The following is an 18639-nucleotide window of genomic DNA, read 5'->3' as shown; positions in this document are numbered from 1 at the left end:
ATTAATCCCTAATATCCATTAATATTTATACACTAAGTAAAATTTATAAGCAATTCATGTTCTAATAGAAACCGGAAATTAAAGATTTCTACTTCGTGCCCGAAAATGATCCCGTCTTTAACTTGAGTCGATTTGCTTGCGGGTAATTTGTCGTATAAATGTACGGGGTATAACATCGTGAAAGAATCATTGTATGCCCCGGAAGATAGATTGTTAAGAGCCTCCTGGTTGAACTGGTCGATAGCTTTGCGATTGATAGCTTAGTGAGGTACTTCTAATGATAGATAGAAGAGGTGAGAGGCGGAAAAGGCCGACGATGGGTGGAAAACGAAAGGCGTTTTCTGGCCCCCCTGCTCTAGCTGCTATTATATACCACTATCTTTTGCAAGCAGAGGAGTATTAGGGAAATCGTCTGGTTAAGTAAAACACTCAGCTTTGTTTTAATCCTACATTCTTCCATTTCTTAAAGAAACCAAAAATTTCTAACCTAGCAGATAATCATAATATCAAACTCAACTTTCTAACTATTGTTTATGCATGGGTGGCTTCATCAGGATGCTCAAAGAGACATTATGACAAGATCCAAAGTAGGAATAGAGAACAAGCTTTGATATATTTCATTCAGCTTCGTGATTTGTACAAGCGACTGCAGCAGATACAAAACTTTATGAATCTGCAACAGAGTTTGCTGTTTGAAATTGCACTTAGCACTTAACATTATTGAATGAAATAGAATAGAGCTCTTCAATGATTTTACTGAGGCATGTATTACAAACTGATGTCACTCATCAATAGCCCAAAATCACATAGAAAAATTTAGGAAGCAGCAACAGAGCTTGCAATTTGAAATTGGACTAGCAATTCACATTAATTGTTGAAATAGAATAGAGCTGTGCAATCATTTTATTGTCAGCATGTATTGCAAAACTGATGCCTCTCATCCATGGCCAGAGAAGAACTATAACAACTCGTGCTTCTTTGTAAGGAGTGTTGATCAACTATATAGTAATTTTTTTTAAAACTAAAAGGGGCTGCACCTGAGATCATCTCGGTCACAGGCTGCCTATGTACCTCGGAGGGAGTAGTTGTTAAGAGTTTAACAGAGTTGTCCAGGTGTAAATATAGAGGATGTATTGATTTTGGTGTTGTAACTCCTCCTAGTCCACTTAAAAGATAACTATAGATAGCGATACACCTGTTCACTCTGTTGAACTATGGAAGGGAGGATATTTTGAGAAGGCATGACATACCTGTTCACTCTGTTGAATACTCGTATGCATGCTACTGGTTAATTGTATAGTGTAGAGAAACATGCAACTTGTACAATCTATAGCCTTCCAATATATTTACTTTGTCCTAAAGAGTTTTATGTTTCTTTCTTGTACAACTAGAGATTATATCCACTTTCAAATCAGTCATTCTTCTTTGACAATTCATTACTGTTTTAATCTCATACAATCTTGAGAGTTAAACTAGCTACATCCACTTATAAAATCTCAAAATAATGAGAATTTTTAGTTATATGTCTATTTTTGGACACACACACCTATACTCTTTAAATCTCTGTGTAAGGCAAACTAGGTGTAGGAGAAAAAGGTTGGTACCTGGTAAACAAAAAAGTTTGGACAACCTGAATTCATAATGGTGGCAAACCTTTCATTATCTTGAAACACAATACATCACTATATGTAAGTTGCCATGACACATGCAAATATTCTAAAAAAATAATTAGGAAGAAAAATTGTGTCCAATAGGATTTGAACCTATACCAAAGTTATAGAAGACCTTTGTCATATCCTGCTAAGGAACGCATCTCATGCTGTGTGACAGGCAGAAAACAGACTTGGACTCAAAGGCGCATTTATTGAAGTGAAATCTTGGACTCAAAGGCTGTATTTCTTTGGAATCGTCAATCATTTCTGATTTAATCTTCATTTGTGAAAAGATAATTTCTCAACTCCTGTTGCTCCATACTTGTAAAGTTTTCCATTTTGACTTCCTTTAACTTACGCCTACAAAAAGTTTTCTCATCTTCAGCTGATACATCTTCATATATAAACTTCAAGGTATGGCTTAACCCTAGAGACAAGACAAAAGATAGGGTGTCGAGTTGAGGAGAAATCCAAAGCAAACTATCAACAACATCCACAAGTGAGTAATTATCCGAACTTATAAACTTTAGGTGCAAGCTATCAGTAGTACCATAGAGTGGAGGAACCAAGTTTTTTCTCATGTCTTTTGGTACAACTATCGCATCCGTGTTGCATATTAACTCAATAGCCTTTGACTGCTTGAAGTTTCCAAGAAATTTCATGACCTTAGAGTACCAATGTCTATCAAGTCTTTCTCCTGTGAAATAGCAGAGTTCAACTTCTAGCAAAATCGAAGCTTTCACGAGTTTGAGCGTTGGAAATTGATCAAAACAAGCATAATATTCGAATCTTGTTAAATTAGGAGTATCCAGTTCAACATCAATCAAATCTGAGCACCACGATAGTGCAAGGTACTCGAGCCGGTCACTTGAGATCTTGATTGTCTGCAATTCAGAACAATCGGATAAGTACACGTATTCAAGGTTGGGTTGATTGAAAAGAAGGTCCTTTAGCCATTCGTCAGTGACTTTCACATGACCGAGGTGCAAAAATTTCAAGGCTTTGCAACAAGTTATTTTAGTTACAGCTTGTAGCTGCTTCCTGTTACTGCTATCAATGTCAAGATGTTCAAGATTTGGAGCTACAATATCAACCATCTGGAATTCAGGAAGACAAACTAGTCAAACCTCCTTCAGTTTCGGTAAAGTTCCTGCAATTTCCAAGCTGGCTAGTCCGTGAAAATCACAAAAACTTAAATCCTCTACACAGCTGCAGCTTGCACATAAAGCTTGAACGAATTGCTCGTCCAAATATGTATGAGAGAGTCTTAACTTTCGCAAAGATGAAAACTTTATGCCATCAGGGGGCAATTCAAGCTTAAATCCGCATAATTCAAGAACATTTAGTCCCTTGGCAGCAAAGATTTCTTCTGGAAAGATGTTGAAACTGTCATCAGGTCTGTATACGGTTAAAATCAACTCCTTGATATTATATGCAACGAGCGTCTTAATCCAATTATGACCATAAGAGCTCCAATGATAGGCCAGAACTTTTGTATAGAAACCTTCTGCTTGCTAGAGTTTGATCAACAATATTCAGAAGCTCCGCTATGTTTTCTGAAAGTATCCTGCGGTCATCCTCTACGCGATATAAGAATTCATTACCAAAATTCAAGTGGGAGGGGGAAGTCCAAGCAGTATACCATGCCTTAGAGAAAGTACTAATTTGTGCAGCATCTTTAGCAAGGAGTAAAGATAGAAAGTGTTGCAAAATTGGCACTGGTAATTTGGATATATGATCCTCTGCTGCATCCACACTTTTCTCTTCCATGGCTCTCAAAGATATTTTTATCCCAACTCTAAACGCAGCCTAAGCCAATTTATAGTTTTAAACCAAACGCTAAAAGGAAAAAAGAGCTATTGAAAGAAAAGTTTCTCTTGGGTTTCTGATTAAGGTGATGAAAAGTCATAAAAAAGGAAAACTTTCTTTAACTTCTACAGTGTAACGTGAAAGCTGCTTCTTTTTATTCTCACAAAACTTCCTTTTTTTGCAGAAGAATTTAGGCAAGAATCAGAATCTTTCCTTAATTTGATTGAATATTGAAAAATATATCGTATACAAGAATAAAAATAGTAGTAAGAATTTTGTCAAGTTCTTCTTCTTCTTTATAATTTATTTATATTGGCTATGCAAATTAAACCATAATCACATAACGATTATAACATCAAGAAAATCATTCTCCTCAGTTAATAAACTTGATAAGGGGTGTACATGTACCGACCCCGGGTTGGTTCGGGTTTTTTTAAAGATCAAACCAAACCAATTGTATCAGGTTTTTAAATCTACAAACCAAACCAAACTAACAAAAGTCGGGTTTTCGAACCCTTGGTTTTCTCGATTTTTTCGGGTTGCTCGGATTTTTCAGATTTTTTTCGAGTAAAGTCTTCATACTAAACATATAACTTGTACTTCAAATATTTTTTTAGTCCTAGTAAGATACGAATATCTAATTAAAATATTTTTTAAGAAAATAACACAAAATGTGATATGAGAGATGACATTGTACCAAAATATTCAACAAAAAAAAGTAATGAAATTGCATAAAATAAAATGATCATAATTTAAAAGTACTAAGTCATGCTATAATAAGTATGTTTTAATTATAAGGCATATAGAAAATGATCATAATCTAAAAGTACTAAGAGCCCGTTTGGATTGACTTATAAGTTGGCTTATAAGTTGTTTTCAGCTTTTTTGAGTGTTTGGCTGACCAGCTTAAAGTCATTTTATGCTTAAAATAAGCTCAAAAAAATAATTGAACCCATTTGACTTAATTTATCTAAAGCAGCTTATAAGCTGAAAACAGCTTATAAGCCAAAAAAAATAAGTTGGACTACCCCAACTTATTTTTTTCAGCTTATAAGCTGCAAACAGCTTTAAGCCGTAAGCCAATCCAAACGGGCTCTAAGTCATGCTAAAATAAGTACGGCTAATAAGTATTAATTACATAACTAAATATTAAAGAAAAAATAAAACTAAGTTATGTATTTTCACTTTCTAAACCAATATAAAACTAAAGAATAGATATGTAACATTATTATCATTCCTAGTTAAAATTGCATTTCTTTTGTTAGCATTAGTATTGATTTGATTTTTGTTGAGTTTTATTTGAGTTACTACTATCTATGGGCTATAAAACTTATTGGACCATTCAAAATTCTAATTCCAAATGAAATAATATGTTAAAAGACAAAAAAAAACTATGAAAAAGTTTAAGAAATATTTATAAATTACATTATAAATAAATACTTTTATGTATAAAATATTTTTGAAATTTTAAAAGTGTAATGTCAGGTTGGTTTGATTCGGTTTGACTTTTTTTAGGTTAAAACAAAACCAAACCAAACCAATAGTGCTCGAGTTTTTCTTTTTAAAACCAAACTAAGTCAAACCAAACCACTAATCGAATTTTTTTCTGGGTTTGATTTGGATTATTTGTTTGGTGCGGTTTATCAGTTTCCTTCGTACGCCCCAACTTGATATGTTTGTTACCTGGGCTTCTAATTATTTGGTCCAAGACCCAGACTCAATTGGGAATTTGGACATCTGCACTTCTATCCCTGTTTTTGTGTTGTCTTGAATTTTTGTCCCTGTTTATATTTCCGCATCATAATATCCCACATATTATGTCCCGCGCCTTTAAAAAACTTATGCTCCTCTTGGCATAGTTCGATTCTGAAGGTAAAAAATTAAAGACCATCCCATTTGAAGGTCAAATCGTGCAATTTCTTCATTTGGACCACAAGGTTTAATTCTTAGGTCAATTCGCAGGAATGTCATTATTTTGGGGTGATCTTTAATTTTTATCCTTCGCCTAATACCATGAAGATTGGGGTTCGAACTCTGGCTCAGTCAAAAAAAAAAAAATCGCAAGGCAGAGTTTTATAGCAAACTTAGGCCTATTCGGGCCAAAGTTAAGCCTGCAGGCAGAATTTTGTCTGCTTCAGGCAGAGTTTTGCCTGTGAAATTCTGCCTTAAGGCAAAGTTTTGAAGGCAAATTTTTGTTGCGAATCCAAGTTTTACCTGGCGATTTTTTTAAAATTTTTGCTGAGCGGAGATTCGAACCCGAAACCTAGGAGTTTTAGGCGAAGGGCAAAAATTAAACAGCACTCCGCACAAAAAAAATGTAATTCTTAGGTATATGGACTCCTATTAAGATTAGTGCTAATTAACTTAAATTTTTTTATCTAAGCTTCCAAACCAAACCCCCATGTTTTAAAAAATACAATATGGTCCAAAGTAATAAATAAATCAAAATAATAATACAATAGTGATTTCCCTCCCTCGTCTATTCCCCATTCATGCGTTTTTCTTGCCTTTCAAAACCGATCGCCTGAAGCTCTCCCAAATCGAGACAAATAACTTTGAAAATTAAACAAGGCACTAAACATTTCTCCCCAGAGTTTTGGACTTTTGGCACAGTTCAAACACATGAACCTTCATGGAAAAAAATTCATAGAGCTTGAAATAGGTACCATGAGTCATTATACCTTGGAAAAAGGGTAAAAATGCAACAATTTGCCTTCCGTCAATAGGTTGACCCAACCATGCCCCTCTTGTTACTTAGTTGGGCAAAATATGCCCTTATTTCACACTGAACCTAATGGAGCATAATTAGAAGACTCAAAATATTTTTATAAGGATTAACACATCTAATTTTTCTTTCTATTTTTTGGTCAAAAATAAAGGACATGAAATCTACTTAAATTTCAAACACTAGAACAGGTGGCTCAAATTACAAGGTTAATAAGCTCTTGTTGGAATAAGAAGTTGTAGATTAAGAAGCCAAAAATCAATAAACTACAATTCAAGATATATGAATGAAACCTCTGTAGCCAGGCATTCCACTCTTGGGCAATTTCACTCAAAGAATAAGCAAAAAAAGAATTCAGATAAATGAAAACATCGTTGCAATCAGCATAACGGAACTGCATTTAGTGAACAGATGGAGCATACATGTCCTGAGTGTCTCAAGGTCTAAACAAACCTATAAAAATATGTGCTGCATTTCTTCTGGAATGACCAACTTCCATTGATTCAACAACTAAACAAAGAGCGGTACAAGATTGGAAGTTTGGCTTCCATAGGTAATCTTCAGCTGGTTTCAAGGGGTGAAGTAGTGAAAAATAAAGGAAAAGGAAACGAGCAAAATGCCTGATTTGTGATAATGCCAGCCCCATTTGTGTTTAAACAATTTGGAGTTGAATCACACTTCTCGTTTTTCATCAGTATCGTTTTCTGCTGCTTGCATTGCAGTTTTTGCTTCATTAGTTATGTTAGCCCCTCGATGGATACCTACAAATAACAGTAACAAATTTGAATATTGTATGGCACTAGAAGAAACATGCTGTCTGAGGTCAATGAGAATATGAACGTCAATTGGCATGAGAAGACACATACATATTCATGCACAACAGATTAAATGGAAAAAGTTTTGGATAATATAAGATTCTGGGTCCACAAATTCCATTTGTCAAACACAGGCAACCTTCACGCAACTTGTGTCAATTATGTGAGGCACAAGGCAGCATTTCTCAATTAAAACCCAATACAATGCTGTGCATTTATGTATATGCTCCTACACCATTCGGTTGTCTTAGAACTTTAACATTCCGTAGAGCCTTGCGGCAGTCAGCATAAAAAACCAAATGAAGAGAGTAAAATTTATTACCTTGAGTGATGGAAATTTGATCACCAGAACCAATACCGTGGATGAAACCTGTTTTGCCAGAGGACCTGCCATGCAACTCTCTTATTAGAGCTAAGTTACTAGCCTTGGTCTCATTCTCTGCTTTAGGCGAATAATTTTCTCCAGTTGATGGCCTTGCTGCAGGTTTTGGAGCATAATTTGTTGACCAAGATCCTCCATTTGATCCAGCTAAGGCCATTATAACATCTGCCTGATACATAGCAGGAAACTCGGTCATGTTGTGCTAAAGAATTTTAAAACTTGATTGATTCTACCATCTTAAGAGTCGAATCAAATAGCAAAGCGCAATGAGATTTATTGAATATTTAAATGGGGAAGTTGAGAAAATTCAAAGCTAAGCCTGATTGATAAAAGTTTTTGTTAGATATTCTCCCCTTAAATATAAACCCCCGAGCCTTTGCCACTGTTCAGCAATTGGAGAAAAAAGAAATTTTCTTTAAATATAATGAATCTCAAGACTCCAATGATGGTCCTTGCATCTCGCTGCTTATATTTGTCGCAAAATGCTTTTTCAATTCTAAGGTATTACAAAGCAGTCGAACTAAATTGGCATCAGAAAAAATTTCTAAATCAATTTGCAAAGGTGTGAATGTCTCTGTTATTTTTGTCATAAAATTCAATTCCAACTCCAATCCCATCCTAATCCAAGGAACAAACATGGAATACAAGATTCTTGCTTTTAGTTTCCTTAGGAGAAGTCCCATCACCTACTGTGCACAGTCATTGACCTGTGAAGTCATATCACCCTCAAACTTCAGTAGATACACATTTTGGGCCTTCTCTAAGTGAAAATTTGACGAATGCATAGGCAATAATGTGAGAGAAGTTAGAAGTGAGATCACGACAATTTCTCGCACAATCCCGTAACCAAATCACTAAGGCAGAACCAACAAAGGCCTCTTGATAGGATGTGGTGTTTCTTTGTGATTTTCTTTTGAGATCTTGACATCTTGTAAGAAATTTCCCAAAAAACATGTTTGTCTAAGTTTTATTTTTTTCAAAGAAGATTTTGCACAAAGTTTTTTCAGATTCAAGGAAGTGGGTTTTAGTCTTTCAGATGTTTTTAGAAGAAACATTCTCCTTCACTTACAAAACATTCACAGATCTTCAATAGAACTACAACTATCTCTTCATCAAAAAAATAAAACTATAACTATCAGAGTACAATTCTTTTGGCATTAACTCTTTTTTTTTTTTCCAAAAAATGTTTTAAGAGCTTTTTACAAAAGTTGTCCGAACAGATCTAAGTTTGATTGGACTTTCTATAGAATATGCAAGAGTAAAGGCTTAAGGATATATAATTCTTCTCAGATGTAGCAAGTCATTGGTGTCAAGTCTCTCATGGAATAGCTCGTCTGGAATTGCCTTACATATCAAGGGAAGCCAAAATTTTCTGATTCTTATTAATACAGTAGGATTCTTAAAAATGAAAGAAAGAAATTAGAAGTGACAAATTTCTGTCATATTGAAGATTCTAATTGGAATAGCAATTGGCAAACTGGATTGAAATTATCATACCGCAGCTTGTTTTCAAGTGGATTAGCCAAACCAATTTTAGGTTCATGGACAGACTTCCAACTAATGCACAGAAATTTTGAGAGAGTAATGTTAAGAAAAGGTAATAAAACTGTCATGAGACGCACCAAGTAAATGAATGCATTCAAGGATAATATTTCCATTCAATCAACATGTACTTATACACTCCATTCCGAAGTGTACTCTTAATTCTACTGAGCATGGATACATAGACAAGTTTTGAAGTTATACACAGGTTTAAAGAGAGGTGGCTCTAGAGGTAGAGTAAATGAAACTTTCTTTATAGGCTTGAGCGCTTGTAAGTGTTGAAAGTCAGCCTGACATTTGTGACATATTAGCAAGATGCCACTGAGAAAATGGACGACCGGTACCTTTTTATTGCTTATGTAGTGAATGTAGTTTTTTTCAAATTACAGTTGCTAGGAACAAAATGATTGAGGCATTAGAAAATAGGAGGATTACGAAATCAGGAACTTCTTGGCAGATAGACAGGTATGGTTTCCACAGGTAATAGTGGCAGCAGTAGAAAGAACAAGAATAGGGGTAGAGAAGAAGGCAAAGGACATAAAGAGAGACCGGGAGAGGGGAAGTCACCCTTTACAAGGGATCCACATAACACGACCAGCCAAAAATTTATTCATAATAGTATTTGGTATGCACAGTACAATGTCTATAAATAGATATAGTACTCGAACAAACGACTAAGAGTGGTAGCTTGGAGGCCAAAGTACTTGCTGCTGAGTACCTCAGAGCCCATGGTCAAAGGACTTCCAACACTTCAGAGACTAAAACTAGCTGGACCACAGAACTCCTAGAATGACATTAATGAAACTAACCTTGACCAAAAAATAAAAGACAATTATATGACAGCAGCTTTAGACTCGGAAATCAACTCATGAATGATTTTGAAAACTACCGAGGATACTTCTTATTTGACCAAAATGGTTTTCTTGCTTTTTGTGGGACCCCTAGCCCTTCACTTTAGGTTTCAAGAACCTAAAATAGGCACTTAACTTAATCAACTAAAAGTTTTTACATGTTTCTCATCTAACTCCTGATGTGATACAGTACTATTTTAAAATGAATAAATATTTAAGGACATTAATCTTCACTTAAAGAACGAACATCTTTTTGGGACGGCTCAAAAACAAATGTAGGGTGGAGGGTGTATTAGGTATATTACAAGTACATTAACGCATTACCAAGTTAATTTAACCATAATTAACGAGAAGACTAACAGGTGAATAAAAAGCATCTAGTCATGAATTACAGTAGAACTAGGATCATTTAGGGACGACAAATTAGAGAATTTGTACAGCTAGTCTTGAACAAGTTAAGAAAATTTGTAAGTTTTAAAATTATTCTTTTCCTGGAGAAGTCAAGATAAACTTTATTGTGATTATTCTTTTCCTGGAGAAGTCAAGATAAACTTTATTGTGAAGATATAGTCATTGGGCCTAACTCAACCCCAAAAGCTACCTCATGAAGGGAGAATTGCCTAAGACCATATTAGGAGACCACAACTCATTCCCTCAACAGATGTGGGACTTAACAACCCCCGGCCCCCTCTTACACGCCAGGACTCAACTGGAGCGTGGATTACGGGAGCCAAACATTGAGAAAAACAACAACAAGGATCGATTGGTCAGGCTCTGAAACCATGTGATGATATGTCCCTTGGATCTAACTAATGTCTAAACCCATAAGCTAGCTCATTAGGGAGGATTGTCCAATACCAAATAAGGAGATCACAACTCATTCCCTCAATCAATGTGGGACTTAACATTGATTAATGCGCCAAGGAGGTAAGATCAAGTTCACATAAATGTTGATTGTACTTACTAGTGCTAACCCAAGATAAGGTCAAAAGTCAAAACAATATGAAATTATTCACGGTCTATAATAATCTAGGTTGGTCACCATTTTATTCCCAGATACAGACTCATTGCTAGTGCTAGAGGACTTGCTTGATTTATCCCATATCCTTTCTGAACATCACCTGAGAAATTAGATTTTATACTAGAGGCTCTTGTATGCACTTAATTTGCTATGTTTAAGACAAGTGATGGAAAGATCCTCTACCTCCAACCAAGAGGTTTGGGTTCGAATAACTGAGTGAGCAAAAAGGGTCATTCATTAACTGTTGGTTAGGGGTTTTCGGGTATGGTTTAACTTATCAAAAGACTTTGCTACATTTTATGCTACTTTCCACTTCGTAAAGTATGATATCCACATGTCAAAACCGACAAAACCTAACCACGCATAAAAGTGGTCTGACTGTGTCACAAAACAACCTATTTGGCATCCTTCCTAAACTAGTGGATCTCAAGTTATATGAAAAGAGGCATTTTTCGTTCTAACCCCAAGATCATGAAAACAAATCATGCCATATTTGTCCCTCTATCGACCTTCCTGGAGTCGATGTATAATTCTCCAAACAACATAATACTACAGGGTAGCATTGCATTAAAAGATAATGAATCATTTCAAACCTCAATCACTCTATGCTTCTGCATTGATATTTAATCCTTTTCTTGAGCTATATTGTGAGCCTGCTAGACCGGATATCTTGGCTTAGTGGTGAAGGAACAGTTTACAGAAAACCACTTATTTACAAATAAAAAGAAGGCATCGTAGAATTAGTCAGTCGCAGCACCATCCCAATGTATACTCTTTTTTGTAGTATCATTATGTGTCTCATCTGAAACAAGTTGCTATAGCAGTTATTCTCCTGACAACGTATAACTTTATTACCATGCTTTACTTGATAGTAGATACAATGTCAAAGTTTATTTTTATCTACGGTTGTGCCTACCATTCAGATTTGATACATGCCAGTACTAGTTCCATCACTAATAGCTTTACAGCAAGCTAAAACTTCTTCAGTAAGATAATTCTCCTCTTTCACTAAAAATTGATTAAACAAAATTCTCCAAATCAAGACCAAACTGATCAAGAATTATATCGCCAGGGATACCATCAGTTATTACCATAGACAAGTTAAGTATGAGGGATTATGATTTCACATGCTAAACATCTTTTTTTATTTTATTATTGAAGCATGTTACTTTCATTTCACACAATATACCTGGTATTGTGGATTGACGAATTCAGCCAAGTGAGCAATTAGACAATAACTTATCAGTTGGCTGACACACTAAATTTATTCAACTACTCTGTTCAAAAAGAAAGTAAAAGAAAAAGCGACACAAAGACATTACAAAAACAGTATAAACACAGAAGAGAGGTATGATTTGATAAAGCAGAAGACAAACCTTGTTGGGATGGACATTATCAAAAACATGGGCTTGACCCCCATAAAATATAGTCATTTGAGAGCCAACGGGTGACGATCCTTGCCGACTATCATGCAACAAATATCAAGAACTCTCAATGATATTAATAGAGAAACTCAGACAGACATCAAAAGAGGTGCAGTATCTAGTAAAATTACCTTGGGTTAGAAGATTCCAGGTCAGTCAAGTGAAGCCCAGACTTCTGCTTCGCACCACTTAATGGCACCCCAGAAAGGCTTCTATCACAGATTCCACCACTTGCATTAATGGAGCTTAATATTCCAGATCCTTTGATTCCTGTCCTTGATCCTTCATCAGCGGCTGCTTGAGATATTGTAGAAGGTCCGGCATTGGCATCTCCAAACCTGTTGGCTGACGACTGATACCCAAAAGGTAAAACATGACTAGCACGTGGAGGATACTGCAAGGTGGGACCAACATTGACAGGAATAACTCGATCCCACTTGGAAGCACTGGCATCGGTTCTACCAGTGGCGGATGGTTGTGATATTAAAGAGGCATGAAGTGGCCTCATTTGATGCATAACAAAGGACATTTCCTGGTCATGTGGTCGTCCACGTCGCTCGCCCCCTGCATTTCGTAGTAGCTGAACTTGAAGAAAACTACCAGTATCAGAGCAAAATAGCAGGCACAATAGGATGATATGCAACCAACAGAAGAGCAACTTGGAACAATTTTTCCTTCTTTTTTTTCAACTTTTTGGAATTTTGGTTAGTAAATGGGGCAAAAGAGGAAATACATACCTTCTGCATATGTGAGCTCTCCAGTGCATCTGGTCGTAGCGATGAAAATTTATCTCTTGTTGAACCCATGAAAGAGTCAGAATTGCTTCTTTTCGTTCCCGACAATCGATTACCTGTCTCAGGCCCTGAAAGTTCACCCCTTAGGCCATAGAATGGCACTCCTTCAAAGTGATTTCCTACATTTCTTTCTACCATGATAAGAAAATGATCAAATACTGTTCAAATTTATCATACAGAACAACCATCAGAAAGCAACTTGCAACATTCTCAAAAGAAGAAATATTCAATCACTTGTTACTTAAAAAATGTTTCTTCTAAGCTAACTTCCTTTTCTAGTAAAGGCATGCATAGAATTCCCATATGTGAATGCTAGAAAATCTCACCCTTTATCAAAGGCTATTGATAACGATACAGAAAAAAGAGTTCAAAAGTTGAGTCAAGTCTTCGTAAATTAATACTAGAATAGAAAAAATTGACAGGTAATTGAAAAAAGGACAACATATGAAGCTACTAAATCAATCAATTATCTCAAATAAACTTCCTCCACAAGAAGCATTCCCTTTGCTTAGTCAACTATAAGATAGGCTTAGTTAGGTACAAAAACATATCACAAGAAACATCAAGCTTGTAAACATAAATAAAAGTAAAGCAGCAGCATGATTATACACTAAAACATGCTCATGAACTAAAGCAAAGATAAAAAAGTGCTAACTGAATCATCTGGCAGATTATATATCAAAATATACAACAACATACCCAGTGAAATCCAACATTGGGTCTGGGGAGGGTAGGATGTACGAAGACCTTACCCCTACCTTTGTGGGGTATAGAGGTTGTTTCCGATATACCCTCGGCTCAAAAGAAATGTACCCAATGCAAGGTTGTGAAAAAATCGGACAACAAAGTAGCAAGATACAAAACAAATGCAGCAACAGCTAGAAGTACACATCAAAGAATAAGGAGCTGTGTGATACCTAAATAATAGTACTACTACTAAAAGTAAAAGAGGAGATGAGGAGCTAGCCCCCTCAGCTACCTACTAATCCTCGACCTCCAAATCTTCCTATCTAAGGTCATATCCTCAATCAGTTAAAACTATAATATACAATCAAAAATATAAAGCTAACAGCCTCTACTTTCCCCTCAAATTTGCATAAGAAAAGGAGTACAACGCAAAACATGAATATGGAAGAAAGGTTGGATTTTTAGTTACCAGAAGCCAGATCAGAAGTGGTGGAAATGGGGCCACGTCCACCACCAGAAGAAGCACCAACTGACAGAGAATCTCCGGCCATCATCAGAGATGAATCTCCGGGATACCCTTTACCCAAAAAATCATGAAAAGTAGTAGTGCCTGCTCCTGCTTTCACTTCATTATCTGCAGTACCAGTAGCACCTTTTTTTTTACTACTTTGTATGTGAGCCATACATGTAGCATCACCAACACACCCATTTCATCTCTATATAATTATCTCCTTGAAACTCCATCCTTAATTACCTAAAAGAGCCAAAAAAAGCAACAATCTTTGCACAAAAAAGAGGGAAAAAGAAGGTCACAGCTATAGTAGTGTGAGCTTATTATCTGCAACTTTTGCAGACAAGTTGTAAGAGAGACCACTACTTGTTGAATTAATTCAAAATGTGCAAAAACTGGCCTGGATATTATTATACAAGAAAAGGAAAAAAGAAGACAAAGGTAGTGCCTTTCAGTAAAAAGAAAAAAAAAATGGTTCAAGAATCAGTCAAGTACTGAACTGAACAGAATAAGAGAGAGAGAAAGGGGGCATTAAATTGCAAAAGTGAGTGGCTTTTTCTTACACATAATAATACATAAATGGGTTCTGTGTTCTTGGTTCTCTTGCCCACTCACATCTACTAATATGGGGCCTGTTTTTTTGCTTCAAAAAATTACAGAGACATAGCATTGGGAAGGGAGAAAGCAGGAGAATAATAGTAGGGATCTTTTTTTTCTTTTTCTTTTTCTTTTTCTTGCAGTTTATTATTGGAAGAGAGGATGTATCATTAATTGCAATATATTTGTCCTATGCTTGTTTTATTTACAGTTGTATCTTAAAACAACTCCAAATTGGCTTAATTGAGGGTGAAAAAGGTCCATGCGGGCTGCTACCTCTGGAGAAAAGCCTCCCCATTAATTTTGATTCTTATATATTCTTTGCTAAATCAACATATAAAAGACACTTGTCTTGCGTCAATTCGTGAGTGTAAATATCGAGTGCAAATATATTTTTATCCAAAATAATAGTACAACAACAACATACCAGCGTGAAATCTCTCACAAAGTGAGGGTTTGGGGAGGATAGATGTAAGCAAATTTTACTCTTACCTTGAGAGGTAGAGAGATTGTTTACCAAAATAATAGTGTTGCAATTGATAATCATTGAATAATTATTGATTGGTTGATTCTTTATATTTTTTAAAATATACATTATGTAAATTAAAATGTATAGTCCGCTTCATTTTTAGACAATACAAAGATTTATTTACAGTAATTCACTTGCCCTATATTAAAACTGCATTCAGTCTAGTATTGGTTATATCATGTGTGATTCAAATATTTAGCTTAATACAAATTAAAATTGTCTAAAAATTTTCAAAACACTAAATAGTAAGTATACATATAGGAAGTACTCCCATAAGCATAAGGTGTTTTCAGACATCCCTCTCGACTCTAGTGATCTCTTTATCCAAACGGTTTCCAAAAGCAATTCAAAACGACCATAGTAAATATATCAAATCAAGTAATTTAACTTTAACATTTATAAAAGTTAAATTAAGAATACAAATTATTTAATCATTATTAAGTAATAAGTGTGTGCATATATAAGTATTGAGTAACTTGTCCATCAAAATTTGAACAAATTCATGATTGAAAATAAGCTACGCCCTCCGTTCACTTTTATTTGTCCACTCTTGATCTTGCATGCTCCTTGAAAGTTAATAAATGAACTATCTATTTTACCATTATACTCATATTAATTGATGTATAGTCTCAATAGACTTGAAAAATTATTTGAAAATGAGTAATTAATTTTAAGGGTAAAACAAGAAAAGAAAAAAAGTTGTCTTTCTCTTGATATGCTAGAGTGGACAAATAAATGTGAAAAATTTAATTTTAGTATAATTGACAAATAAAAGTGAACGAAGGGGTAGTATTTTGTCTTCGTTGAAATTTGGACCTGGGACTTCATTGTCCTCGACTCTTATAATTGACTATTATGTCACATCTAAATCATACAATCCAAATACTATAGAAGAAAAAATGTACTCACATATTATTTGTATGGAGTATACACGCATGAGACTTCATCACTAATTATAATTAATTAAAAAAAGAAGTATAATAATATTCAAAGATTTAGGTTTTGGGGTAGGAGGTTGAAAAAAAGAAGACACGTGAATGGTGGGATTCTCTCATTGGAATGTGGGGGAGTGTTGAGTGGGGGAAGAATTTTGAACATTGATTTGATTCTCTCTCATACACACACATGTATTGGTAGTGTTATTTTGAGTACATGTATTGACTGTGTCCACTCTTTACTACTTGCACTTTTCTCCCCATCACTCATATGTCCTTTTCCCACCTTGGCCTTTGTGTCCTTTTGAAAACCTCTCTATTTTTCGAGTAAAACAAGTGATTAGTGGACGTTAGCTTCTAATCATGTTAATACGTTTTTAGTTTATTTTTTGTTGGGAGCTTTTAGACTTTAGTGTCGTTTGAGTCATACATCAGTACAAAAATGTAGATAACTTTTACTTTGAGGTGTCAAATTAATAAGCGGATTAATTTAAATTTGAACAGATCAAATAGGTTGAGTTAATAAGTGAACAGTTATTGACTAGCCCAACAGTTACTAAGGCTGAAAGGAGCTGCCGACTGCAGCGATTTGATTTATAATGTGTTATAATTTAACTCGTTCAACTCTTACTACGTTCTAATTTATTTGTTAGTTTTCTTATAATTTGTAAGTACATAATAACATTTTTTTTCTTTTTAGGCCAAACTCATCGGGAGACACTTGTGGTTGGCAGAATCTTTCACTTAGGCACCTCAACTAAATCTTGTACTAATTGAGCACTCAGACTATAACGAATTTGTTCCAATTAGACCCGTTTTTGACAATCAGCTAAAATTATAAAGTGTATGTAGTACACTTGCGGGTGACGTGGCATGATGACTAATTAAAAGAGGACATATGACTTTTGAGTGCAAAATAATAATTTAAAAATAAATATATAGGAAAAAAATACCCTTTTTTTAGCAAAAAAAAAAAATACCTATTTTCTAAACCCCAACCCCTCCTTCCCCCTTCCTTCGCAGGGCCTCTAGCTAGAGCACCTTCCACCACCATCCACCAGACCCACCACCACAACACTAATTTTGGAAAATCATACAAGAATATGAAAGAACAAAACAGGAAAAATTGAAAGAAACAGTCTATCTTTGTCGAATCTCGCCGGAAAATCACTATTAAAACACTTTGAAGATTGGTGTGGAAACCCAGATTTAGAATTCAATTTTGTTGGCTAATTTTTAATTGAAATGAACGGTAGTCGTGTATTAGTGTTGAAGTTCTTGATTAGAACACTGTTTTGTCACTTTAGATTGAAGAGTGTTCATATGAAAATTAGAAGACTCCATTAAAGTTCATTTGAAGCTTTGTACAAACAAATTTCAGAACTCTTGCTGTCAATTTGTTATGAGCTTGACTTTGGAATTGAAATTATAGTCTTCAAATGGTTCGTCATCGTTGGACCTGAAACCGATATTCTTGACAGTTTAGCGTGTCACGACCCAACCCCGTGGGCCGTGACTAGTGCCCGAGCTGGACACCCATACACAACCACTTACCAGAATCGACATACAAATGGCAGATCCAGATTCGACGTACACTGACTTATACAGATACAAAGATCAGATATTGTCTTAAGCGGTCACATATAATACAAATATATCACACAGAAGCCAGCAAGGCTGTCGTAAAACATATCGCCAAAACATATACATACATATACATACATACAGGCCGTTAAGGCTGTCATAGCAAATGGAACCGCTTAGACACAAGCCACACAGACATAACTGAACCACAACGACCCATGACCCACATACATGTCTACAGGCCTCTAACAAACACAACAGAATCATATGACGGGACAGGGCCCCGCCGTACCCCTGAATATATACATACATATATACAACGGAAGAGTCTGTACTAAAATGTAGGCTCCAGAACAAGGGAGCACTCCAAAACAGCAGAATGGATGGCCTAAGCTGTCGGGTCACTCACGTGAACGTCTGTACCTGCGGGCATGAAACGCAGCCCCCGAAGAAAGGGGGTCAGTACGGAATATGTACTGAGTATGTAAAGCATGAAACGCAACTGGAAAGATCATAACTGAAATAGGGATTCCAGGAGTCAAGTATGATAATAAAGGAACTGTTGTACCTGTGCAGTACGAGACAAAATCAAACATACCAATACCACATACCGTACCCGGCCCATTATGGGACTCGGTGAATAAAATCATGTCATCACGTCATCATGAATATATGTATACGTATACCATACCCGACCCATTATGGGACTCGGTGAATAAAGTCATGCATATCATCATCATGTATCATATATATACCGTACCCGGCCCTCTAGTGAGGGACT

General features: G+C 35.6%; 1 protein-coding gene across 2 annotated transcripts; it reads right to left on the bottom strand.

The window, feature by feature from the left end:
• Positions 1–6545: 6545 nt before the first annotated feature.
• On the bottom strand, positions 6546–14975 carry LOC132644007 (protein TIFY 8). Of its 2 annotated transcripts, none has more exons than XM_060360548.1 (6): positions 14172–14975; positions 12959–13134; positions 12353–12801; positions 12174–12261; positions 7324–7552; positions 6546–6947 (listed from the first exon to the last, which is right to left on the bottom strand). In XM_060360548.1, exons 1-6 carry the CDS (start codon positions 14383–14385, stop codon positions 6859–6861), a joined length of 1245 nt encoding a protein of 414 aa, XP_060216531.1. In that variant the 5' UTR covers positions 14386–14975; the 3' UTR covers positions 6546–6858. The 2 variants fall into 2 exon arrangements, with proteins under 2 accessions (XP_060216531.1, XP_060216524.1); XM_060360541.1 differs by having other exon boundaries at positions 12959–13146; positions 14172–14968.
• Positions 14976–18639: the final 3664 nt, after the last annotated feature.

Source organism: Lycium barbarum, chromosome 1, assembly GCF_019175385.1.
Source record: "Lycium barbarum isolate Lr01 chromosome 1, ASM1917538v2, whole genome shotgun sequence".
Classification (NCBI taxonomy): domain Eukaryota; kingdom Viridiplantae; phylum Streptophyta; class Magnoliopsida; order Solanales; family Solanaceae; genus Lycium; species Lycium barbarum.
The sequence above is the reverse complement of the archived record's forward strand: the minus strand, read 5'-3'. Positions and strand labels throughout refer to the sequence as shown.